Source organism: Anguilla anguilla, chromosome 17, assembly GCF_013347855.1.
Source record: "Anguilla anguilla isolate fAngAng1 chromosome 17, fAngAng1.pri, whole genome shotgun sequence".
Lineage (NCBI taxonomy): Eukaryota > Metazoa > Chordata > Actinopteri > Anguilliformes > Anguillidae > Anguilla > Anguilla anguilla.
The window spans coordinates 9106825-9132908 of record NC_049217.1 but is presented as its reverse complement, the minus strand read 5'-3'; the positions used below and the strand labels follow the sequence as shown (position 1 = coordinate 9132908).

Below are 26084 nucleotides of genomic sequence, written 5' to 3'. Positions count from 1 at the left end.
TCTCATAAATATGCAATGTGTCTGGGAAACATATTTAGGAAATGTTTCCCTGACAGCTATTTGCTCCAATTGCTTACTAAAATTAAAATATAATTCCCTTCATAATAATGTCAAATGGCTCTCTGATTTGTGAATGCAAATATATTTAAATTTATTTTCATATTGTGTTTTATTTTACTATCCGATTTTACTTTCCCTGTGCAAATATTAGGCTACTCTTTGTATCTTTGTGTAATTATAATTTCCATTTAAGCTATGTATCTTTGTGTAATGCTGATTTCCATTAAAGCTGGTGTATACTGCAGAAAAGCTGTTTAAATGGCTGTTTTTTCCTCCTGCTGTGGCTATCCAAAGTAAACTAATAAATAAAATAACAGTTATCTGTCTGTCTGACAGTAGTATGACAGACTGATCAGGATTATCAAAACGTCTACAATGCTAAATCTATCAACACAAGGTAATACAGATGTAACAGCTAAACAAAATAATTTAAGAAATACCAAAAGCATTTCGTATAGGCTACTATATCTCGATGCAAATACTGAAAAGGTATGGCCGCGATGCAACAAGTTTTCGTCGATTAATTTAGAATTTCTCTTTTTACATCGTCTGATTGACCTCAACATTTTAATTTCCGCGTTTTGATTGGCTAAGCGTTTTACGTTTGCGTATGACGTTTTTATGCGGCAAATCTAGAGTCGACGTAGGAAGTGCAACACGCTGTAGTGACTTTAGCTTACAAATAACATGAATATGGTAACTAATGTGGCGGCTTGCTTGTAAATGGAAAACTCTGGCAGGTTGTTAGGTATGGACATTGAAGCAGACATTATCGAATTTAAAGTGCCGAATGAAAATAATAAGACACTGTTTGTCTGGGATATTCTCCCAACGCTTTCAGAGGCTTTCATTTACGTGAGTATGACCCAATGAACTACATACTGCATGGGTAATTATAGGCTACTAGCTAGTGATAGTTTGGATGTTAAGTGGTTGAACTAAAAGTTGGCGATACACCGTTATTATTGATCGTAAAGCATTACTTTTTGGAGCTGAGTTTTAAGCGGTCCATTCTCAATTTTACTGAACCAAGTTTGTATTCCTGTTTGAATGTCCGCCGTGATTAGATAAACTTCGATTGTCGTACCGCAAAATAAAATTCACTGGTTTTTCCAGGGAGACATCTGAGAGGTGTACGATGGGAAAAAGCAGTGAATGCTAGCCTGTGTTTATATATATTATTTGCTTGACCAAGTTGTGTAAGTCGCTCTGGATAAGAGCGTCTGCTAAATGCCTGTAATGTAATGTAATGTAATGTAATGTTTATACAGGCCGAAAGTATCTGGTCATATGCAGTTAAAAAAAACTTGAGGGGGAGAAGAATTCCGTTAATATATGCACAGCTATTGAATAACAAACCAAGGTACAAAATTATTATTATTATTTTTAAAAACAAGTAATTTTAGACCTACCTCCTGAAGTGGTTTCTGATCTTTCGGACAGGTGTTTAGGGTTTTTTCTTCATTGTGGTGAGAATTTTTTGGTCATCAACTGTAGAGGTGTTCCTGGGCCGACAAAGTCATTTGGGATTGCTGTGCTCACCAGTGTGCTTCAAAAAAAAAAAAAAAAAATTAATGTTCTAAACTGTTGATTTTGGTTAGCCTGTGGTTTGGCCTATGTCTCTGAGAGTTTTTTTTTTTTTTTTAATTATTTTTCAGCCTTATAATAGCCTTTTTGACTTTTAATTTTCTTCAACTTTGCTCTTCATTTTGAAGATGCCAATAACAGACTCCAAAGGCAATCAAAAGCTTAGAATCAAGACTAGATACTCAAAGCTCTTATAACTACACTAAGGAAGCAACTGAACACTCCTGACTGATTAGAAATATCATTGCAGTCTCAAACATTATGGCGCCCTGAAATGTGGGGCTATGTATGAAAAGCATTGTAATTTCTACATGGTAAAACCAAAGTAGAGACCAAAGATTACCCTGTAATCAAAACTCAGAGTGTGCACTTTAACCACTTTAACTTAATGTGAATTGTTTGCTTGTGACGGAGTGTAGCACAGTGGGTAAGGAACTGGACTTGTAACCGAAAGGTTGCAGGTTCGATTCCCGGGTAGGACACTGCCGTTGTACCCTTGAGCAAGGTACTTAACCGAAATTGCTTCAGTATATATCCAGCTGTATAAATGGATACAATGTAAAATGCTATGTAAAAGTTGTGTAAGTCGCTCTGGATAAGAGCGTCTGCTAAATGCCTGTAATGTAATGTAATGTAATGTAATGCTTGCAAATCTAAGATTGGGGAGTACAGAGCCAAATCAATGAAAATTTTTTTATTTTGCTCACTGTACATATAATGAATAGTATTAAGTAGTATTTTTTTAATTTTTTTATTTTTTTAGGAGTCCATTTGTGGTGTTTTCTCTGGGTTTGGTGCTCTCTACCTCGTGAAGGTGTGCCAGAATGCTGCCGTGGCTGAACCGGGGTTCTATGCCATTGTGAAGTACTACTCTTCAGCGCAGGCTTCTAAAGCGCAGAGGACCACTGACGGGAAGAGCCTGTTTCAGGAATCGCCCGTTAAAGTACGTTCTGCGGTTCTGACTGCGACTGGGGAATTCGTAAATTCATAGATGAATTTAAGTTCAGAAAAGGGATTAACAAAGCAAACTACGAGAGATTTTTCAGGTTGAGTTCTGCTAGTAGAATGAGGGGGGCGTAAATGGAAATTAGCAAAAGGTAAATTTCGCACAGACATTAGGTAGTATTTTTTTCACGCAGAGAGTAGTCAATGTGTGGAATAGCCTGCTAGGTCATGTAGTAGAGGCAGAAACTCTGGGGGTTTTCAAGACCAGGCTTGATACGGTGCTGGACTCTATCTATTTTGTAGTTAAGCTGAGCTCTAGGTACACGTTAATGGAAGGAAAATAGTCAACTCTGTTGGGCTGAATGGCCTGTTCTCCTCATTATGTTATGTTATGTGTATTATTTAATTGCCGCTGACACATGATGGCACTGTTTCCCAAGCATTGTAGCCTACCACAGGAAATGATTTTCATGACAGGAAGTTAACGGTTTCAGTCAAATGCAGCGATGTGAGTGAGGATGTGTTTTTTACGACAAGATATGAATAATATCTTCTACTACAAACATTTAAGCAGTGATGCACATTAACATCAGAGTCAAACCCGTGTCATCTTGGTGTTGGTAAATTGCTTTTAAACTGTGCCGGATTAGCAACCTGTCCAGGGTACGTTCCTGCCTCTCATCCAATGCATGCTGGGATTAACAATGAACTATGCTAGTAGAAATGTTTTATTGTATAAAAGAAAATCGTTACATTTCTCCTTCATGAGTTGATGCCTATGCTCAGGTATCTGCATTGTCTCATGTCGGTCTATCAAAGTTATTGATATTGCCCCCAGAATTTCCCTGTCAGGCACCTCAATTTTATACATGCTTTTCTTTATTTTATACATACTTTTAAATGGCTGTGCTCAAATGGGAGGTGACATATTAAAATTCGACTGGTGTTCATCACTGTGACCGGCAGATGGAGCTCTTTCACTGCTTCACGACAAGGTTATCTCATTAGGCATTGTTTCTCCATGAACATTTCCTGTGCTCTTATGGAACCGCACATTACGTGATCTCATTGCCCGCTGAATACTTTTTGTTAGAGTGTTGTGTTGGAAGCGTCTCTTTGAGTTGCTGTGTTTTTCCTCTTTAGGTCAGATTATGTACTCGACAGAACCCTGCCTTTGCCAGTGAGACCAAGGCACTCAGTAATCCCAAGTGTCAGGAATTGGCCAATCGCTACCTTGGGTTTAATGGTTGGTCCAGTAAAATTATCACAGTAAGTAATCTGAGACAACGAGCAAAAGAGCAGCATTAACTCAAATGCACCCTCACCCCTAGTCTCTACCTGTCCTTTCTTATCAAGATCGCTTTGCACTTTTTTTTAATGCAAACTTGCCAAGTTTATAACCGATTTGTTGCAAGTTCAGTAGCCATAATGGCTTCAGAGTAATGTATACAAGCGTCAATCACACTTGTGACTATTTTCACAAAGGCTGATTTATTTTGTAGTATAGTGAGAACTGGGCTTGTAACCTGAAGTCTGCTGGTTCGATTCCCAGATAGGCCACTGTCATTTTACCCTTGAGCAAGAGTGCTTCGGTACATATCCAGCTCTATAAAATGGGTACTTTGGAAGAAATACAAAAGCAGTGCAAGTCACTTTGGAGAAGAGCGGCAGCCAAATATATAAAGTAATGCAGTTCCTGTTCTAAATGTCCGTAATGTAACGTAACGTAATACAGTTACAACATGCATTTCCTGTTTAATTTTTTTTTCCTGGAAAGCTGCAGGATCTCTCGGGCGGAGATGGCGCGTGCACTGGTGCAGAGACCCAGGCGCTAACGCTCAAGTACGGCTGCATCGTGGAGCTGACTTTCCCCCAGCGCTGCGTCAGCTGCCGGGGAACGGGAGTGGCAGAGGAGTCCTTCCAGAGCCATCCGGGTGGGTTTTTTAAAATCTTTTTACTAGCGAACCTCATTTCATTCATGGCTAACTTGGGGGGAGGGGGGCCCTCGAGAGTCACAGTGTGGAGAGAACTTGCATTCACACTCACAACGGAAGAACATTTCCAAAAACAAAAGCTGTTAGGATTATTTGAATGTTTTTAGCGGGTGGTCTTATCCAGAGGTCGTATACAGCAGGATATTTACTGAAAAGGTTAAGGGCCTTGCTCAAGGGTACAGCGTCCTAGCTGGATATCAAAGCACCAACCATTTGGTTACAAGCCCATTTCCCTAACCATTATGCTACACTGTCGTTCACTCCTCATCCATTCCACCCCCTCCCCCCTCTCTTCTCGTCCCTAACTGGTCATCTCCTGCTGTCTTTTTGAATATTTATTCTCATATTCTCTCATGTAGTTGTGCTTTCATATTCTCCCTATGAACAGCCGTGTCATGCTGATGTTTTCAATAACGTTTTACTTCAAAATAGCTTCATTTAGAGGATTACACGCTGTCAACTGTCTGTCGCCCTATTCTTCAGTCTTGTACCTTTATACAGCCTCTTGGAGGACCTTTTGGTGCTTCCCAACGTGATTAAGAGCGAAAACTCCTGCATCTAAATGATACAGAGATTAGTGAGTAGATCACTGGGGGGGAAGGTTCACTGGGCCTGCCTTTTAGATTGAGTGTGGCCTTCCATCTTTAGACTAGTGATGCTGGTAAATGAAGAATCTTGATTAGATTATTTACTGTTTTTCTAATGCAGTGGCTCAATAGTACTTTTTTGATTTATTTTGTTGTCAGACCATTTGGAGCTGTGTTTGACACGAGGAAAGCTTCAAAAACGGGCCAAAGACAAAGCCCTGGTGGATGCCTTCAGGAATGTTTTGCTGGTGTTATTGAGTAAGTGTCAAGGATTAAACTTGTACGCATTACCATATTGGTTATTTCTTTGTTTTGTTTTTGTTGCAGGATGAGCGGGGTGTTTTAGTTGTTTTAATAAAGAGCTGTGCTGTATGGCAGTCTGGGCCTGCCAAGTCTTACTTCCCTCACGTACTTGCACATTCCAGGTAATGGGAAAGTAGCAGTTGAATGCAGGTTTGATCCAGACCAGGTCCTGCCAGTTGAAGATTTGCAGGGACTGATCAAGGTAAACGTCTTCACTGAACAAGTCAGTGTTCTAGAACTCCATTGCTTTCAGTGACCAGTAGTGATTGTTAGATCATCATTAGAATGTTCCGTTTGAGAACATATTTTGTGATGTCATACCTTAAGGGGTTAATTGCCATTAGCTCCCAGTTATTTGGTGGGCATTTAGTGTGAATCGGTGCAGTCTTGATTTCCCTTCCTCCCTCCCAACAAAGCATCCTGATTGAATCGGCTACAGCTTACAGTGTCCGCTTTTCCACCTCAGGTGAACGACATTTCCTGGAGTCAGTGTGCGGGTGCAGGAGAAGAGGACTTCCTGTCAGATCTGTCTCTGAATGCGTCCCACTGGTCTTGAGACAGCTGTGCATCCTTCGTGAAACAGGAGGAAGGTACTGGCCTAGAGCGCACATGCACGGTGTCTTAGCAAAGTGACTCAGTCTGAACACCTGCAGACGTTTATCTCCACTGAGAAAAAGTCAGTACAGTAGTGTTATGTTCAAATACAACATACGTTTTTTTTTTTTTAAACACATTCACTCGGCCAGTGTAATTACAAATATGTGTTGAATCCGTGTAAAGAGGAAAAAAAAAATAGGTAAATACAATGGACGTTAGTGTTACTTGTTATGTGTAGGTATAATTAATTTCATTTTAATTTACTTTAAAAAAATTTTAATTTAATTTATTCATTATTTTATTTTATTTTATTTTTATTTTTTGGAAGGGCTGTACTGAGATTGTAAGTGGTTTGTTGAGATGATTAAGCGTTCCGGCAGTTGCAGAATGCAGAGCCAGACCACAGGCCTTTGGCAGCCTGTGTGTGCCTGTTTTGGCAGTGGTTGGGTGATTCGCGTCAGGGTCCGTTGCGCTACTAATAGCAGGATGGGGCATCGCGGTGGAAAACAGTGGTCTGCGGGGTATTTCTTTCTTCTTCATTTCTACACGTCTTGTTTCACTTTTCAATCACTTTCACTTTCCAGTTTTCATTATAAGGTGGTTTCATTTTTACCATGAAATAAATATTTCCATTTCGACTTGATTACTAATGCTTTCCTGTTGAAGTCTCAAATTTTACGCATTCAAAACATAAACTACAGACCAGACGTCAGGTGGAAAAATGATGAAAGAGGAAAGCAAAAAAGCTGGTAGTACCGCACAGATGGAAATACATCAAATGTGTACGCCATTTATCTTCCAAACAAAATATGCATTTGTGATGTGTGACTTAATGTTTTCAGAAAGTCTTACATCAGTCTGAGAAATGATTGTGGTAGTTTTTACTACAGAAACACCATGCAGACAGATTCATTTCTTGGCAGTTAAAATTTGATTGCACAAACTGCATGTGCGCCCGTTGGCATGAATGTACAGATGGTCAAATGTCTAGTCTTTTGATCTAATATATGGAGCTGAAGTTCCAAGATGGTCCACGTAGGCAAGATGTATGTGCTGACTTTTGTTGCAGCCAATCTCTAGACCAAAAATGGTTGCTGAAAATATGTAAAAGTTTACTCATATTTTTCTCCTCAAACAGTGGTTAGACAAAATTATGGAAACAATTAACAGTATATGAATAAGAAGTAGCTAATAAGGTGTATGTCCACTCATCATCTTCAGAACAGGTTGAGTCCTTGAAATGCTGTTAAGCTAGTTCTGAGCTGTGTGTAGTAGAATATTGGAATGTTCAAGAAGAAAAGCTTTTTTTATTTAGTTGTGCGTGTGATGGCGTTATCATCTTAGGGGGACACCATGAGGGAACTGCGATTGTACTGTAGGGTGCCCCTGGTCTTGCTTTAATTTTCCTTGGCTGTTGCAGGAGTGTGCAGAGCAGTCATCGCAAATTAGCAGCTCAATGCGATCTCTCACGGTTGAAGGAGGTGAGTTTGCCAAGGTACAGACCTGGGCTGCGTTTCCCAGAGTCACCTTAGCGCTACGTGCGTCGTAAGGTATACCTTAAGCTCTTCCTTTAGGTCTCGAGCTGTTTCCCAGCGTCTCCTTAGCTAAGGTATACCTTAATTAAGGTATACCTTTAAAAGGGTGGTCTGAGGCACTCGTAAGCTGTCCCTTAGCGCTGCGCTCCGGTAATCCTGTCACAGTTTTGCCTTATTATGCCAACATTTTGTTTTTCAAATCGACAGTTGTACTACAGTGCGCATCTAGTAGCGGCATGCGAAAATGAGTTTAATATTAACTTTACGAAAAGTAATTACCCAATCAACGTGTCTGTGCATAGCACGTCGTGAGAATGTTGTCGTTTTACCTGTCTATCCCCATCATGATGGTAATTAAGTATAGGGCCTATCCATGATACTAATCCAATTTGTGAAAAGAAAAAAAGAGTTTTTTTTATTTATACGTAGTGGCGCTAACTTAGGATATGGCTTTTCTGACTGCATACCCTGTAGATATTAGTTCGTTTGTGTGAGTCAATGATCACACTGACTTGGAACAAACCGCCGGTTTATTAAGAATATAAAACCTGTGTGTGCAAAAACAACGTTGAGTGAGTCTACTTGCATGACCGAACTAGAGCACGTTGATTGGCCTAGCCGTAAACAAACATACAGGTACAGTGGCTCATAATGGACAAACATAGCCAAATGATCTACATCCCCTTCCTTTACCTCACACCCCCTATATATAACAAAATAACACTGGGTAAATATCAACATTACGGAACACTTTTCTTACCATGTTGTTTTACGATTTTCGGTAAACAACCCAATAATGATATTCTTGGTTAAACTTAAGATTATCCAACAGCAAATTAAGGTGGATGAACAAATCACTTTAACAGGTAGACTTATTCATAAGGCACCCGGTATAGAATTCATCATGATCAATTTCCACAGACGCCTTTTTTGCCTTTCATCTACGATCATTTTTGCATTGCAGAGAAAAGTTCGCGGGAATCAGTGCAGTGCCGTGATATGCTGCTACAGTTGCCTGTATATTGTGTGACAAAAACAAATTAACATTAGACCTTTGTTTCAATAAGAACAAAATAATTCACCCATATGTAGCCTATATCCTTTTCCCTGGGCTTCCACGAAGTCCCAGACTATGGCTTATATGTCCCGATTGATGCTTTTTATTTTATCCTTTGTAGCCTATATGTACATATTTATTGAAACTATCACAAGGTCTCGTCTTAACTGACTCTTAAAGAGATTAGCAGATGATCTCTAGTAGGCATAGCTTCCTCTTCTGCAATATTAGATTGATGTAAAATGATTATGACAACACTTGTTATATTAAAACGTCATTCACAAGCCTTTACAAGTGAGACAATCGATTCGCTTGGCATCGATTGATAAACTTTTCAGCACCACAGTGAAGGCCAGCTCCAACTTATGATGTACCGTTGAGGTGTCCCTTAACAGTTGCCTTAAGGTATAGTCCGGGAAACACTCCTAAAAAAGCGGGTTCCCTTTGAAAGGTATACCTTAAGAACCTTCGTAAAACGTTAAGGTACATCGAAACTCGGAAACGCAGCCCTGTTAATTTGAGCTGTTGTTCTCATGCAGTAACATAATTTATCTCAAATTAGGGTCTTTTCTTTTATCGTTGTTAATTGTAACTATGTAAGCATAATGCATGTACAGTGCAAGCTCGTGGGCTATGTGACATAGATCTTGAAAATTGGCATTTAAAAGAGCCTAGGAAACAGTCCTAAATTTGAATGAACCGACAAGGAACTTAATCCCACCAATTTAAATGTCTCGAAATTTCTTAATTTGCAATTATATGAAAATTATAATTTCATTGATACGAGTTCACGTTGAAATAGTGACACGTGTCTTTTTTTCTGTGAACTGTGCATAGCGCCGAAACTTCACGAACTAGATTGTATCAACAAACTTAGCTGCTTGTAGGCTATACATCTTTTTTGTAGGCCCCTGATTATGAGTTGTTTACATTATGTGATTATGCTATTGAAAATATTAGGCGCAATTTCAAGCTTTGCTGCCGCTCCTAAAATTGCATACCATACAAGCATGACCTTTTTCCGGTATTCAGTCAACCGAACACCGTGACAATAATTAAAAACACAAGTTCAGTGAAATGAAAGATATGCTATTTATTTAAGTGAGGAAAGTTTAAGTTGTAAGGTGAATCAATATCACGTATTCAATTCAATAAATAGGTAAATAAATACATAAGAAAATATCTGTTTAACATTGTTATAAATAAATAAATAAATAAATACACAAGAAAACATCGGTTTAACATTTGTAAATAAATAAATAAATAAATAAATAAATAAATAAATACTGCAGGGGTCTTTCAGTGGCAAATAAATATAGCTCATATTCTTTTTGGCCACAGCAAGCTGTCTGAATTGTGTTCAATGATGAAATCCAGGGTGCGGACAAGTTCCTTTCGCACAATTTCCCACGCGCAAAAAAGGTTCTGAGGAGAGAGAAGACACAGACCGTTTAATCGTTTTGTATCACTGAAAAAAAGCGAAACTTTGAATTAACTTTATAATTCCTCAAGTGGTCATGTCTAAAAATTCAATTGGACTCAACTAAGTTCATCATATTAAAATAAATCGCTTCATGTAATTTAATTTAACTGGGTTGAGTCACATATATTTTTTTAGATGTGACGACTTGAAGAATTTTGAAGAATTCTTAGGTTGAACTAACGTTTCACTTTCCTAGTGTATATTGTGCAAAACATACTCATTGGAAATTAAGTCAGATATTTGCTGAATGTGTGACATTTTGTGTTGTGTTTATTAATTTTTTTCACCATACCTTCTCTTGTAAAACCGATGCCAGTCTCTCAAAATAATTTCTCAATGTCGCTGTTCTGGCAGAGAGGCCAGAGGGGTCAGAATCGTCACTCCCTGACGTGCTTCCTCCCGCCTGAAATTGGCATCCAAGACCCACCGAACAAAATCAGTTTTTTAAATTCTATGTTTCACCATCAATCATGAAATACCACCATGGATCTAACCTAGATATTTTATTTAGCATGGAAAATGGGCAATTCATTCGCGATGTATTTAATGATCAAACATTTTTCAGCCTGCAGCAGACAATGTAGCCCAATACGCACCGAATATGCATATTACATTTCAGGGCTTAAACTACTTACACATTTGCTTTTCTCAGCCTGGCGGTAGATGATATTTTGAAAATCCTGCAACTTGATTTCATCCCACTCCGTCGGGAAATCGTCGTTTTCAAACAGAGAGTTGATGCTGTACAGAGTTTCATAAATGACAGTCCGAATGATGTTGCTCTGCTGTGAGAGAATAAAAAAACGGATCATCATGATCGAAGAACAAGGTGTTCATTGTTTTAAATACGGCGTTCCCTCGGACTCAGGTGAAGGCTGCAGTTTTGAGAGCGCGCTCTTACCCCAGCGGTTCCATTCGACGCAAAAGCGGACCTTGGAAAAGGTACGCGGACATTCTCCTTGATGCACTGTTGCGGGAAATTTCCCCCCTAATATAGAACATGGGAAAATAATGTAAATAAAGTATTTCGTTGTTTGCGTGTTTAAGAGAGGACATGAAAAATGCATGTTTAAAAATGTACCATGTCTTTCAGAAGATTGTAACTCGTCTTTATAAGGTGTCCGTCCAGCTGGCATTTTATGGGCGCACTTAAAACCTGTGAAATGCAGAACAGGGCGCACAACCAGGCGGTGCTCTCAAGTGCCATGTTCATAGTTTGTTGAGTGACCTGTACCAAAAGAATAATGGAACACTTAAATATTGTCCCATGATAAAAGAGTAATGAATAAGAACAATATCAAACGCTAAAAAATGGATTACCTTTTTGTAGTAGGTTGTACTTGATTTTCCAGCAGTGTGGTTTGACTCCCGAATTCATATCTTTCAGCGGCTTTTATACTATAAAGATCCTTGTGTAAAAAAAGTGAAAGTATAAACCCAAAAATGCAATTAAAGTGAACTAAGTTTGGAAAGAATAACCCACAGGGATTCCGTTTTCGGGTTCAGTTCCCCTTCTAAGCGTTATAATAGATGCAAGGCGCATCTGAGGCAGTTTACAGTTTTTTTGTGTGTGTTCTTCTATGGAATTTTCATTGATCAAGTGTGCTTCTTGTTCACGTAGCGAAGGAAAGCAATTTCGAAAAGCAGGTACTGCATTTGCGTTCATTTTTTTAATTAAATGACGACACTCTTTACGTAACCAGACAGTCACTAACATGGAACTCGCAGCGTAAGAGGAACAGTGGATGGCCCATGAACCGTTGGGAGATCTCAGTCTCATCAGGGTACAAGGATAGTACTAGAATGAACTGGGGAAAGTAGCTTAGAACAGAGTGAGATGGGGACGCATCATATATGTCCTGTTCTTTTGGGTATGAATCTAGTCAGATTTAAATGGGAATTAAATCCAGAAACTGATATGGCGCGCCCTTGACTTGAGCCCTCAAATTTAAGCCCTCGTTGAGGGAGAGCTCTCCTTTTAAGCATGCCATAATATCACCAGGCAATCATTCTAGGGCTCGAGGAGTGGTAGGTTAAACCAGACAGTATGATAATTGAACGCGACACTTAGGAACTCACTTTTGAAGTCATCGTCATTTGGACACCTCTGAATGACTTAACTACCAAAGGCTGTGCGTCTCATGAGGCGTCCGACAGCTGGTGTTTCCGGGATGGTAGTCTTGGTACGATTTAACAGAACTATCCTTTGTTCAGTATTGTACCGATTTGGTAGCCCGATAAAGATGCAATGCGTATTTGGCCAGCAACGTATGTACACCGTAGGCTACCAGAATATAGCCTACATTAAAATCATCTATTTTAATGTCTTTAATGCCTTTTCTCGGTACCGCCGTTGCGTTGAGTCGGAATAAACAGCAAAAATGGCACTTACAATTCTATTGCACGAACTGTAGGTTCGCCTGTTGGCATGCTTGTACAAATGGTCAAGTGTCTAATGTCATGATCAAATAAATAGATCTGAAGTTTCAAGATGGTCCATGTACCCAAGATGTATGTGCTGACTTGTGTCTGCTAATCTCTGTCAAAAATAGTTGTTGACAAAATGTACAAGTTTATCCATATTTTTTCTCAAATGTTAATGATCAATAAAGGTGTTGGACACAATTATGGAAACACTTAACAATATATGAATATGAAGTAGCTAATAAGGTATATGTCCACGCATCATCTTCAGAATTTTTTCTTTAGTAGTGCGTGTGAGGGCGTTATCATCTTGGAATATGGGGACGTCATGAGGGAACTGCGATTGTACTGTAGGGTGCCCCTGGTCTTGTAAAATTGCTTTAATATTCCTTTGGCTATTACAGGTGTGTGCAGAGCAATCGTCACACCCAATGGCTCCCGTGAGAGCTACCCATACCATTGCAGATCCTCCACCATTTTAACAGTTGGCAACAGACATTGCGGGTTGATGGAGCCCCTTTCCCTTTGCCTTTCTCCAAACATAAACCCATGCAGGTGCAGGAAAACAGTGAAGGGTGGCTCATCTGAAATAGGCTGTTCCTTTTTTCACAGGGGTCCAGGTTTTGTTCTCCTTATGGCGGATTATTCATCCTTGGGCAGTAACCTTCCATTCATGTGGTTTCTGAAAGGGGGCCCTGCCAAAAATGCTACCTTTACGAAGCTTATGATATACAGTTTTGTCGAGATTGGGTCGCAGAGGTGTTTCAGCTCTGTGGTAGTTTTTGAAACCGTATTATCTAGTGTCTGTCTGTCCCTCTCGCTGAGCTTTGATTTGCGACTACTGTTTCTCATTGCCAATGCCGTTCGTTTGTGAGCGGTGGTGGTTTCAACTTCCCAACCCTGTTCCTGGAGATCTACCATCCTGGGCTGCGTTTCTGAGTTTCGATGTACCTTAACATTCTACGAAGGTTTCTAAGGTATACCTTTCAATGGCAAACCACTTTTTTACGAGTGTTTCCCAGACCATACCTTAACGGCTGCCTTAAGGGACACTTCCAAAGGTACGTCGTAAGTTGGCGCTGGCCTTCACTGTGGTGCTGAAAAATGTATCAATTGATGCCAAGCGAATCGATTGTCATATCATGCTTTCATTTTCATCACTGTTCCCCATGCCCCTTTAAATCTTCTTGCAGTTTAAATTTTTTGTTGTTGTTGTTTTTTTACTTAAAAGGGAGGGTTAAGCACAGTCTGCTTTTTCATTCAGAATGCGGCCACCTTTATTACCCTTTATGCAGTCTATATTCCCCTCCATGTCTGGATTGTAGAATTTATAAACTGGAATCCAAAAGGGAAATCGAAACTGAAACTGGAAATATCAAAGACATTAAGTTATGTGGGGCTTACTTGACTTAAATTTTTGATGACAAAACTCTGGATTCGTAAGGTACATGTTCTGGAAATGCCCGTGACGTGTTGTAATGTGTTGCCGTGTTTTAATGTCTTTTGTAAAAATCACGTTTTTTTAATTGGATTTTTATTATTATTATTATTATTATTATTATTATTAATTTTATGTTATTGTTTTGCGTTACTGCTTCCTTAGGATGTTGGATTCAAGGAAACGTACTAAGTTTACTCCCTCTTCGCTGTCCATCACTACAGGTAGTGAGGGACAGCGTTAATTTTGAGCCCTTGTGGTTATCTTACTTCCGTAATGTAGCTTGTTAGTTGTGGAGAGGTGGACGTTCGAGTTCGCCATGGTACAGACGTGTTAATTTGAGCTGTTGGTCTCGTGCAATAAGAGGAATCATCTCGAACGAGGGTGTTCATTTCTTTTGTCATTGTTAATTGTAACTATGTAAGCCTAAATGCACGTACGATACAAGCACGTATTTCTAACATCGATCTTGAAAAATCGACTTTTAAAAGAGCCTATGAATCGGTCTTAAACTTGAATGTACCGACTTGGAACTTAATCAGACGATTTTAAATATCTCTCGAAAAGTCTCTCGAAATGTATTAATTTGCAATTATGTGATAATGATAATTTTATTGATACTCTAACGGTATTACAACGGGTAGTCCACACGAGTTCACTACTGTTTACCCCAATATTCTCTGAATTTGAAATGAAATGGCCATCGTATTCTACAGCTTCGCGAGTGCACGCTTATCTCATGAAATGTCACGTCAATTGGCAAGTGAAATATTGTGACGTGTCATTTTTCACCTGTGAACTGTTCATATTAATGAAACTTCACAAACTAGATTACATACCCACATACTTAGCTTCTTGTATACATCTTTTTTCTATGTCGTTATGAGTTGCTTAAATTCTGATTATACTTTTGCAAAAATGAGAGACCATTTCAAAATTTGCTGCCACTCCTAAAATATTATTTTTAGGAGCAGACTTTTTCCGCTATGCAGTCAACCGTGCACCGTAACAATAATACAAAACAAGTTCATTAAAATGAAAGGAAAGCAATTTATTTGAGTGACGTTTAAGTTGTAAGGTAATCACTGTCACACATTTCACATGTCAGTAAATTGGTAAATGAATAAATAAATAAATCAATAAATACACAAGAAAACATCGGTTTAACATTTGTAAATAAATAAATAAATAAATAAATAAATACTGCAGGGATCTTTCAATGGCAAATAAATAGAGCTCATATTCTTTTTGGCCACAGCAAGCTCTCTGAATTGTGTTCAATGATGAAATCCAGGGTGCGGACAAGTTCGTCTCGCACTTTTTCCCACGCGCAAAATAAGTTCTGAGGAGAGAGAAGACACAGACCGTTAAAATATTTTTATATCACTGAACAAATTTTTGGATTAACTTTATAATTCTTCAAGTGGTCATATCTAAAAATTTGATTGGACTCAAATTAGTTCATCATTTAAAAATAAATCGCTTCATGTACTTAAATTTAACTGGATTGAGTCACATATTTTTTTTTGATGTGACCACTTGAGGAAGAATTTTGAAGAATTCTTCTCTTGAACTAACATTTAACTTTCCTAGTGTATATTGTGCAAAACATACTCATTGGAAAGTAAGTCAGATATTTGCTGAATGTGTGATATTTTGTGCTGTGTTAATTTTTTTCACCATACCTTCTTTTGTAAAAGCGATGCCAGTCTCTCAAAATAATTTCTCAATGTCGCTGTTCTGGCAGAGACGTCAGAGGGGTCAGAATCGTCACTCCCTGGCTTGCTTCCTCCCGCCTGAAATTGGCATCCAAGACCCACCGAACAAAATCAGTTTTTTGATCCTATGTTTCACCATCAATGATGAAATACAACCAATGCTATGTAAAAGTTGTGTAAGTCGCTCTGGATAAGAGCGTCTGCTAAATACCTGTAATGTAATGTAATGGATCTAACCTAGATATTTTATTTAGCATGGAAAATTGGCAATTCAGTCGCGATTTATTTAATGATCAAACATTTTTCAGCCTACAGCGGACAAATATAGCCTAATACGAACCTAATATGCATAATAAATTTCAGGGCATAGGCTACTTACACATGTGCTTTTATGAACCTGGCGGTAGATGACAGTTTGAAAATCCCGCAACTTGATTTTATCCCACTCCGTCGGGAAATCGTCGTTTTCAAACAGAGAGTTGATGCTGTACAGAGTTTCATAAATGACAGTCCGAATGATGTCGCTCTGCTGTGAGGGAATAAAAAAACGGATCATCATGATCGAAGACCAAGGTGTTCATGGTTTTAAATGCGGCGTTCCCTCGGACTCAGTTGAAGGCTGCTGTTTTGAGAGCGCGCTCTTACCCCAGCGGTTCCATTCGACGCAAAAGCGGACCTTGGAAAAGGTACGCGGACATTCTCCGTGATGCACTGTTCCGGAAAATTGCCCCTCTAAAATAGAACATGGGGAAATAATGACCAGTAGGTATTTCGTTGTTTGCGTGTTTAAGAGAGGACATGAAAAATGCATGTTTAAAAATGTACCATGTCTTTCAGAAGATTGTAACTCGTCTTTATAAGGTGTCCGTCCAGCTGGCATTTTATGGGCGCACTTAAAACCTGTGAAATGCAGAACAGGGCGCACAACCAGGCGGTGCTCTCAAGTGCCATGTTCATAGTTTGTTGAGTGACCTGTACCAAAAGAATAATGGAACACTTAAATATTGTCCCATGATAAAAGAGTAATGAATAAGAACAATATCAAACTCTTAAAAATGGATTACCTTTTTGTAGTAGGTTGTACTTGATTTTCCAGCAGTGTGGTTTGACTCCCGAATTCATATCTTTCAGCGGCTTTTATACTATAAAGATCCTTGTGTAAAAAAAGTGAAAGTATAAACCCAAAAATGCAATTAAAGTGAACTTAGTTTGGAAAGAATAACCCACAGGGATTCCGTTTTCGGGTTCAGTTCCCCTTCTAAGCGTTATAATAGATGCAAGGCGCATCTGAGGCAGTTTACAGTTTTTTTGTGTGTGTTCTTCTATGGAATTTTCATTGATCAAGTGTCCTTCTTGTTCACGTAGCGAAGGAAAGCAATTTCGAGAAGCAGGTGCTGCATTTGCGTTCATTTTTTAATTAAATGACTACACTCTTTACGTAACCAGACGGTCACTAACATGGAACTCGCAGCGTAAGAGGAACTGTGGATGGCCCATGAACCGTTGGGAGATCTCAGTCTCATCTGGGTACAAGGATAGCACTAGAATGAACTGGGGAAAGTAGCTTAGAACAGAGTGAGATGGGGACGCATCATATATGTCCTGTTCTTTTGGGTCTGAATCTAGTCAGATTTAAATGGGAATTAAATCCAGAAACTGATATGGCGCGCCCTTGACTTGAGCCCTCAAATTTAAGCCCTCGTTGAGGGAGAGCTCTCCTTTTAAGCATGCCATAATATCACCAGCCAATCATTCTAGGGCTCGAGGAGTGGTAGGTTAAACCAGACAGTATGATAAATGAACGCGACACTTAGGAACTCACTTTTGAAGTCATCGTCATTTGGACACCTCCCAGGACCAACGGCTGCGCGTCTCAAGGGACGTCTCGCAGTTTCCGCAGCTGTTTCCGCAACTGTACACGAGAAACGACTAATTTTTTTATATATTGTGTTCAATTGTTATTTTTTATTGATAAGAAATTAAATCTAGAATGTAATTAAACTACAACATTTTGGCAAATTACATCACTTATTGTGTCTTCCTTCCAATGGGCACCTGCGCTGAAATATGGTGGGTGATCCTTGATTTGATGTCATGGGGTGTACTGGGGCTTTTATTAAGCTCTATAAATTCTCTAGTAGGTACCAAATCATTTTGCCCAAAACCATGGTTTCCTCTTCCAGTAAGTTCAAACTGTGACATTTTTTGTAAATTAATGATATGACAAAAGTATACTTTTAGTTGATTTCAGTGAATCCTTAAAGTAGAATATTTAAATTAGATCGTGTTGAAATACACCTCTGTACTTTCATTATGTTTTGTAATATTTTTTGATCTTTCTCAACGGTGTAAATCATTGTGGAGGATACTGTATATGCATAAAATGTACACTGAACAAAAATATAAATGCAACACTTATTTTTGCAGCCATTTTTAATGCATTTAAGTAATACCTCAAAGATTTATTCTATGTGCACAAAGATCTTCTTTTTCTAAAATTTTGCCCACCGATTTGTTTATATCACTGTTAGCTAGCATTTCTCCTTTGTCAAGAAAATCCATCTCCTGCACAGGTGTGGCATATCAAGATGCTGATTAAAAGCCATGATCACTACACAGGTGTTCCTTATAATGGGGTCAATATAAGGCCACCCTAAAATGTTGAGTTTTTTGTTGTTCAGCACCATGTCACAGATGCCCCAAGAGTTAAGAGATCATGCAATTGGCATGCTGACTGCAGGAATGTCCGTTAGAGCTGTTGCCAGAGTAATGTGTGTTCATTTCTCCACCATAAGCCGCCTCCAGCGTCGTTTCACAGATATTGTAAGTTCGTCCAACAGGCCTCACAACCGCAGACCACGTGTATTCACGCCAGCCCAGGACCGCCACATCCGACTTCTTCACCTGCGGGATCGTCTGAGGCCAGCCACACGGACAGCTGATGAAACAGTTGGTTTACACAACCATGGAATTTCTGCACAAACTGAAATCGCCTCAGGGAAGCTCATCTGCGTGCTCGACGTCCTCACCGGGGTCTTGATTTGTCTGCAGTTTGGCGTCACAATTAACGTGAGTGGGCAAGAGCTCACCTTCGATGGCCACTTCCATATTCTCCCAGTTCTTCCACGGCCTGCATACTCACCAGACATGTCACCCATTGAGCATATTTGGGATGCTCTGGATCAGTGCATACGACAGCATGTTCCAGTTCCCACCAATATCCAATAACTTCGTACAGCTATTGAAGAGCAGTGGGACAATATTCCACAGGCTATAATCAACAATTTGATCAATTCAATGCGAAGGAGATGTGTTGTGTTGCATGAGGCAAATGGTGGTCACACAAGGTACTGATTGGTATTCTGTTCATTTCATGGTATCTTCTTTTTTGGGGAATCTGTGACTAACAATTGCATGTCTATATCCCCAATCACATGAAATCAATAGATAAGTGCCTAATTAATCTATTTCAGTTGACTGATTTACGTTCATTACCTTTGAACTCCATAAAATCTTCGAAACTGGTAAGCGTTGCATTTGTATTTTTGTTCAGTGTACATTAGTTTAAAATATTCTGCAGAAACCCAATGTATGAAAAAATTTTCATAATTTATATGCAAAGCAGATCCACCAAGTGAATATTCAGATTGAAATATTAATTCTACAAGTAAAACCGTACTGTTCCGGAACTTCTCTAGTCTGCACTAGAAACGGCTAATTTGGGAGGGGTACAGTTACCTCATACTGTATCTGTGTCCTTAGCCTCATTGGCCTTAAGGTCAGTGGACAGCAGTAATGGACAAGTCAGAGGGGAAATCATGACTTGTAGTTGATTATATGGGTGTGGTCTTAGTGATTTATGCCAAGTATTGTAAGTAATATAGTGAATGTAGTCAACACAGGGAACAGACAATGAAATCTCCAACATATGGCCATTTTATTCAGTCAGCAATAAATAACAATAAATAAAAATATTAATACTCATATAAATAAACAATCAAGTAAAGGTTTCCGTGGACAAATTTTGCACAGGTTACAGTGCTGTTTTCAGTGGATCACTCAATGGTTCCCCGGTGTGTAGTTTCACTGTTTCATTTTTCTTTATAAAAACTCTTGGAGCTTCTTCAAGCTGTAAGAAACTTCTTTCCTCACAACCTCCCATGCGCAAGCGCTCTGCCCCTAGAAAACATTACATGAAAATACGCTAGTAAGTCTTCAAGAATTATGCTTCACTGAGTATCGTTTTCATGAAAGTATTTAAATGAAAATAAAATAGTATTGCGTACAGCCAGTTATTAGTATAATTCTACGGTGTGTGTGTGTGTGTGTTCATAATTACAATACTGGAGAAAAACGTCAACAGACTGGAGTGAAGCTTCGAACAAAGATTAACACTATGGAATACATGTGAAACATGCCAAATTTCTAGGATACTGCAGCTGACTGTTCAATGTGTGTGTGTTGTTAGGCTGGACATTGTTGTTTACCTTTTCTTTTAAAAACGTAGTCAGCCTTTCAAAGTAGGACTTCAGCCTCCCATTATCTTCTGAGGGAAAACTTCCATCCCCGGAGAAGGTCATCTCACCTCGAACCTTTTTAAGCCAAAGAAAATAAATAAATGCACACGTATAGGATGTGTAGCCTATATAACAAGATTGTAAGTATCGCATACTTACACACTGCTCCAAGTTTTCAATTTGAAGAGACAATTTATGTTTAAAGAGACCAAGCTTTTCAGGATCCCAAGATGTGGAAACCAGGCTATTGTTGAAGATCTTGACCACGTCTCTCAAGGCATCATATGCTACTGCTGCAATATCATGATCCTAGAAAACGAAAGATGGATGTGTGTAAAAACAGATAACATTAAATAAACCGTTTCGACAACTGTGTAATTGTTCTCGCTTTTTCAAAATATACGGCCTTGATAAAAAAAATTGTCCGTGCTGAAATACAGCTAAATATGCTTGCTAGCTTAAACCTCTTGGCGAATTGTGTCATCACAACTTTTAACGCGCTAAACAGCGTGAATAAAACAAATTGTACTTGCGTTTATTTGTACGTCAATGGATAAATGTTAATTGGATCGATGCTTACATCAGAATATTAGGAAATCAAGGAAGAGAAACGCCCTCAGCTCAATAATATGTGAACTTGGGTGCCTGTCCATAAAATATTTTTAAAAATCTTTTATTTGCACGAAATTTTTCGGGCAAAGCGCCCTTCAGCGTGTCAAAAGTAGCAAACTGGATTACATCAATCAATTATCGTTCACCTGGAGCAACAGGTTAGATGACGTAGTACATAATAGGGCCAATCACGTGCAAGAAACCTGAACGTCTGTGGCCCCTAATTACGCCAATTTTTCATGGGTAAATTTAAGATTAATTTCATTTACTCCAGTGACTTTTCTCTCGATATATCAAAACATACTGCAAATATATTGATCACTTATTTTTCATTTGGAAGGGGGTACTACTCTTTTAAAAGAGTTTCATGAGTATTTGAATACAAGGAAATAGTCCATTAAATGTACTTTGAGTTATGATAATAAATGTATTTATTTTTTGGACGTTTTACTTAAGAAAGAAGGCAGCGGATTGCACACTGAGGTATATAATAAGAAAACGGATTGTAATACTTTTTTATATCACAGTAGCTATCACTCTCCGGCCCTTTAAAATAGTTTTCCTTTCAGCCAACTTTTAAGGTTTAGACGTATATGTGACTCAGATGAGGTGTGCGAAACTCAGGCTGAAGGTCTTTGTGAAAAATTTACCAGCAGGCTAGAAGGCAACACTGGTGGAAAAGACTCTTAATAGGGTATGTCAGGTTCAAAGAGCAAATTTATTAAAGCCCAAACTGAGAGACCCACCTCCTAGCTGTGCCAAATTTTGTGTCAACCTACAGTCCTATACTCACAGAGGTAAAAAAAAAAAAAAAAGTTGTTAATTAACATTGGTATATTCTTAAATCAGACTCTTGTTTAGGAGGGGCTTTTGAAAATCCCCCTAGATTTAGCTATAAGTGGCCCTTATCTCACTTTCACATCAGAATATTCACATATTTTGCATGTACAGTTATTTTGGTATTTACTAAGATTGCCAAACTACCTGAGATTTGCTCGTGATGTCATAAACACCCTCTGGAAACATGAGTTTGACATTTTCTTTCAGGCACTTGACTGGAAAATCGCCGCCCTGTAAGAGAATTATGGCAGTTATAGGCACAGAAAAGCTCAGAGTAGACCAAGAAGAGAACAGCATGTTAAATTGTTCTCACCATGTCAATCAGAAGCCGTATGCACTGTGCATTCCGGTCCCTCAGTATATGTTGCTTGCATTTCATGGAGAAGGAGTGGTCCGAGAGGAGGAGAAACGCGCAGATGCTCCAGAACTTCAGCGTGCACATTTTCAGTAATTAAATGAGTAGTTGTGTTCAGTATAGTAGATCACGGGGAGCAATCAAATGTGATTGTTCGTTTTGCTGAAACTGGTGCCTTGTGCTGCTTGTGAACGTATTTATTGAGCTCTTTGGGGTTTTTTGTTAACCAAAAAGCAGAAATGCCCATCTCAGCCGAAGTGGAGATGATTAGTTTGCGGTTGATCGTGTTGAACGCTGCAAACAGGTCTAGAAGGATCAAGGGAGAGGAATGAGGCTCTTACAGTGGCTGTATCATGTAAGGTTCACTGTGTTGCAAATATGTATGAACAGGACAAAGTTTATTCTCTCTCAAAGTCTAGAAAGTACGACCATTTAAATGGGGAAATAGAAGCAAAATGTTCTCGTGTGGATGAATACATGCATTGACACATTTATTGTTTGTTTATTTTTAAGAACCAGTTCTGTGGAATAATATTACATTTTGGATGTTAAACCCGATGTCGAAAAACTTAACGCGCCGGGGCTTCTATAAATTCTCAGATGTAATTAATATGAACATCGTATTTACACGTTCAACAAAACATTACCTATAGTCATTTTTCGGAAGAGGATTAAACGTAAGCGTAGTCTAAAAAAAAAAACTAAAGTCTAAAATGCGGTCAGATGGTGTATGTAAAAGGAAATGGACGCGTCTTGAAGAATAAAATGTTTTTCCATGTTTTTCCCCATCGGGAAATTACTTTCATTTTGTGTCACATGCACAATATATTCTGAGTATTCTAAGGTAAAGTTTAATTAAGTGGCAGGCTAACCATGTTGGATTTAATTCTGGTAGCATGTGGTTATGAAATATTGTGGTAACCCGTAGACCACAGGTTTCGGGCAGATGGGAGGAAAGTAATTACACTTCTTTGGTATCAACTGCCGCTATCTTTTTTCTGTGCGTATGTTACGCGGCGATTCCGACACAGTTTACAAGTCACATTTCTGTATATCTGATTCATATTTTCCGTCGTCTTGAAACTAAATATAGTTTATTAGTTTTAAGACGATGGGCAATGAGCGCAACTGGCTGCTAGGCTAAGCATTGCGGAGGCGGATAACCTCCACTTAAATTGATTGTTGGTCATCTGACTTCTGTCATTTTCTCTGATGAACGATACAACGATTGATTCAAGAAATACGCAACACCACCCGATGTAGCCAGTTCCCCAAAATTAGGCTATTAGGCGAGTGATAAAATTACTATTATTATTTGCATGGCAAACTTGCATGGTACCCAGTGCTCCCCTGGAGCTGGTTGTCAGGTAGGTATTTCAGGCTACGAATAAGGCAAACTAATAATAAGGCAGTTGAAATATTAACACAGAGCCGTTAGGATTCTAGGGTTCTGATGGCCTCAAACTAGGATGTTGTAATAGCCGTAAACTGCTCCATGCAAAAACATGAATTAGTTGGCCCGGGGATGGTTGTGGCCCTGAATGACTGCATTCGAGTTTTTTATGCCATTGACCACTCTGTTTAAATACAACATTCCTCGTGCACTTTTGCAGGTACTGTAATCCAATCTGCTGGATTATCCCCGGAGCGGCCGATTAAATCAAAGGGCAGAATGGATGTGCTGGATTACCCCAAAGGGAAAACGATTGAAAATCAATCGACGGAACCCAATGAAGTCCACCTCAAGTGCATATTTTATATTTGTGCTTGTATCATAAATGGAATGTTTGCGCTATTAGGCGTTCAGTGGCTCAAAACTCCAATTGCAAGGCACTCATAGTGAGTCTATTTCCCAATAACCAGTAGCAGCACTGAGGTAGTCTAGATGGAGGTGGAGGCACATTGGCTAATTTACCAAATGATAATTAAATTAATATTAATTAAATTAATACCGAGTATGATGCGCTATGAGATTAATTAACTATTAATTTTGAATCTCATTAAATGCTGGCTACTTTCATTTCAAGCCCCAATGTGTTTGGTAGCTGTGGAGCTCGACAAAGTACCAGAATGGCAAACGTTCAGTCCACAGGTTAATAGAGCGTGTTTAAACAAAAATAACCTAAAGGGGAGGGGGAATGGTGGCAGGAGGTCAAAGATTGTTGGCCTTTAATTTTATGAAGAAATTGTGAGACTATGGCGATGATTCTTTAAGGAAATACTTTTTATTGATTAAAACTAAGAGCATAATATTGTTTTACATTCAGGGAATTTTTCATTTGCAGGTCATATGAAACAGGAGAGAGATACTATCTAAAGACATTCTGCCGATTTCATGGTTTGCATACGCACAAAAAATAATGAAAAAAAAACTCTTTAGCATATACAGATTGGTTGCGTTTACGCCGTTATTCAGGCTTAGTTGATTCTAATTTACTTATAAAATATATTTAGCATTACTGACCAACAAGTAGGCGGCATAATTTATCATTTAAGCAAATCTGAATGAAACTCAGCAGTGCGATCCCTCTCCCTAAGTTAAATAATCATAAAACTGCATGTGGATCAGTGCACAGTCTGTGATTTCTGTCTATCCCAAGGCCTGAGGCCAGTTTTGCCAATGAAACTTTGGACATCATGTAACTTTTTCCTAAAATAGACAATTTTTAGATCCCATATCCGTTCTCTATTATTATAGTGAAAAAATTATATCTTTTAACTCTGTTAACCAATTATAGGCTTACAAACGATGATGAATCATACGTATATATATATATATATACACTTACCGGCCACTTCATTAGGTGACAGGAGTGGCACCCGGTGTGGTCTTCTGCTGCTATAGCCCATCTGCTTCAAGGTTTGACGTGTTGTGTGTTCAGAGATGTTCTTCTGCATACCTCGGTTGTAACGAGTGGTTATTTGAGTTACTGTTGCCTTTCTATCAGCTCGAACCAGTCTGGCCATTCTCCTCTGACCTCTGCCATCAACAAGGCATTTTCGCCCAGAGAACTGCCGTTCACTGGATATTTTCTCTTTTTCGGACCATTCTCTGTAAACCCTAGAGATGGTTGTGCGTGAAAATCCCAGTAGATCAGCAGTTTCTCAAATACTCAAACCAGCCCGTCTGGCACCAACGACCATGCCATGTTCAAAGTCACTTAAATCACCTTGCTTCCCCATTCTGATGCTTGGTTTGAACTTCAGCAGATCGTCTTGACCATGTCTTCATGCCTAAATGCATTTAGTTGCTGCCACGTGATTGGCTGATTAGATATTTGCATTAACGGGTGCAGTTATCCAGTAGAGGGAGCTCTAATACAAGTGTGAACTGCAGCAGCTGACGCGCTACTTCTGTAATAAGATGTTTGTCACTCGTGCCTCATCCAGTATTCTCCACTGCAAGACTTGTCTGCACAGATTCGATTGCCGCAATAAACGTATGTATATTTAGTGAAAGTTTTTAATGAAATGCGTTTATACGACCACTATGTTTATCAATCATCACTATCAAGCGAGCGAGCTAGCTAACATATTTGGTTCACTTTAGCAAACTAGCTGCCTAGCAAGCCTTTATGAAGTGGCAGTGAGCACATATGCAGCGTTGGATCTACATTTCCAGAGGACATCGCTGTATTCTCAAATAAATAACCAGCCAAAATAAAATGGTGATTGAATGCATCACACATTTGTTCTTTTATCTGAGATAATGCTATTAGCTACTATATGGTGTCAATAGCCAACGCGTTATTGCAAGCGAGTGTGTCATCTAGTCACGCGTCATCGTAGCAAGCTAACCAGACAGTAAAAACGCTGATAAAACACTTCTAACGTGGATCATTTTAAGTCATGTTATCTAGCTTTGTCGTGATAACATGAGAGAAGGATTTCTGCTGGAGAAGTGAATCAACCAACAGTTAGCGCGGGTAACCTGCATGAAAGCGAATTGTAGTTTTTTTTCACGTATTTCATCCAGTCAATTTAATTTAATCTAACGTTACACTTGATTCACTCATTAGCTCCGCTAGATAA

At 39.0% G+C, this 26084-nt stretch overlaps 2 protein-coding genes across 2 annotated transcripts; one reads left to right on the top strand and one right to left on the bottom strand.

Annotated features, from left to right (window-relative positions):
* Positions 1-702: 702 nt before the first annotated feature.
* rdm1 (RAD52 motif containing 1) lies at positions 703-6716 on the top strand. The gene is made up of 7 exons (XM_035397358.1): positions 703-915; positions 2411-2590; positions 3736-3861; positions 4370-4526; positions 5333-5431; positions 5599-5678; positions 5943-6716. The coding sequence occupies exons 1-7, from the start codon at positions 784-786 to the stop codon at positions 6030-6032; spliced, it is 864 nt and encodes a 287-aa protein (XP_035253249.1). The 5' UTR covers positions 703-783; the 3' UTR covers positions 6033-6716.
* A 10848-nt stretch (positions 6717-17564) lies between these two features.
* LOC118217094 (interferon a3-like) lies at positions 17565-22222 on the bottom strand. The gene is made up of 5 exons (XM_035398894.1): positions 22011-22222; positions 21842-21928; positions 20216-20554; positions 18586-18644; positions 17565-17640 (listed from the first exon to the last, which is right to left on the bottom strand). Exons 1-5 carry the CDS (start codon positions 22137-22139, stop codon positions 17565-17567), a joined length of 690 nt encoding a protein of 229 aa, XP_035254785.1. The 5' UTR covers positions 22140-22222.
* Positions 22223-26084: the final 3862 nt, after the last annotated feature.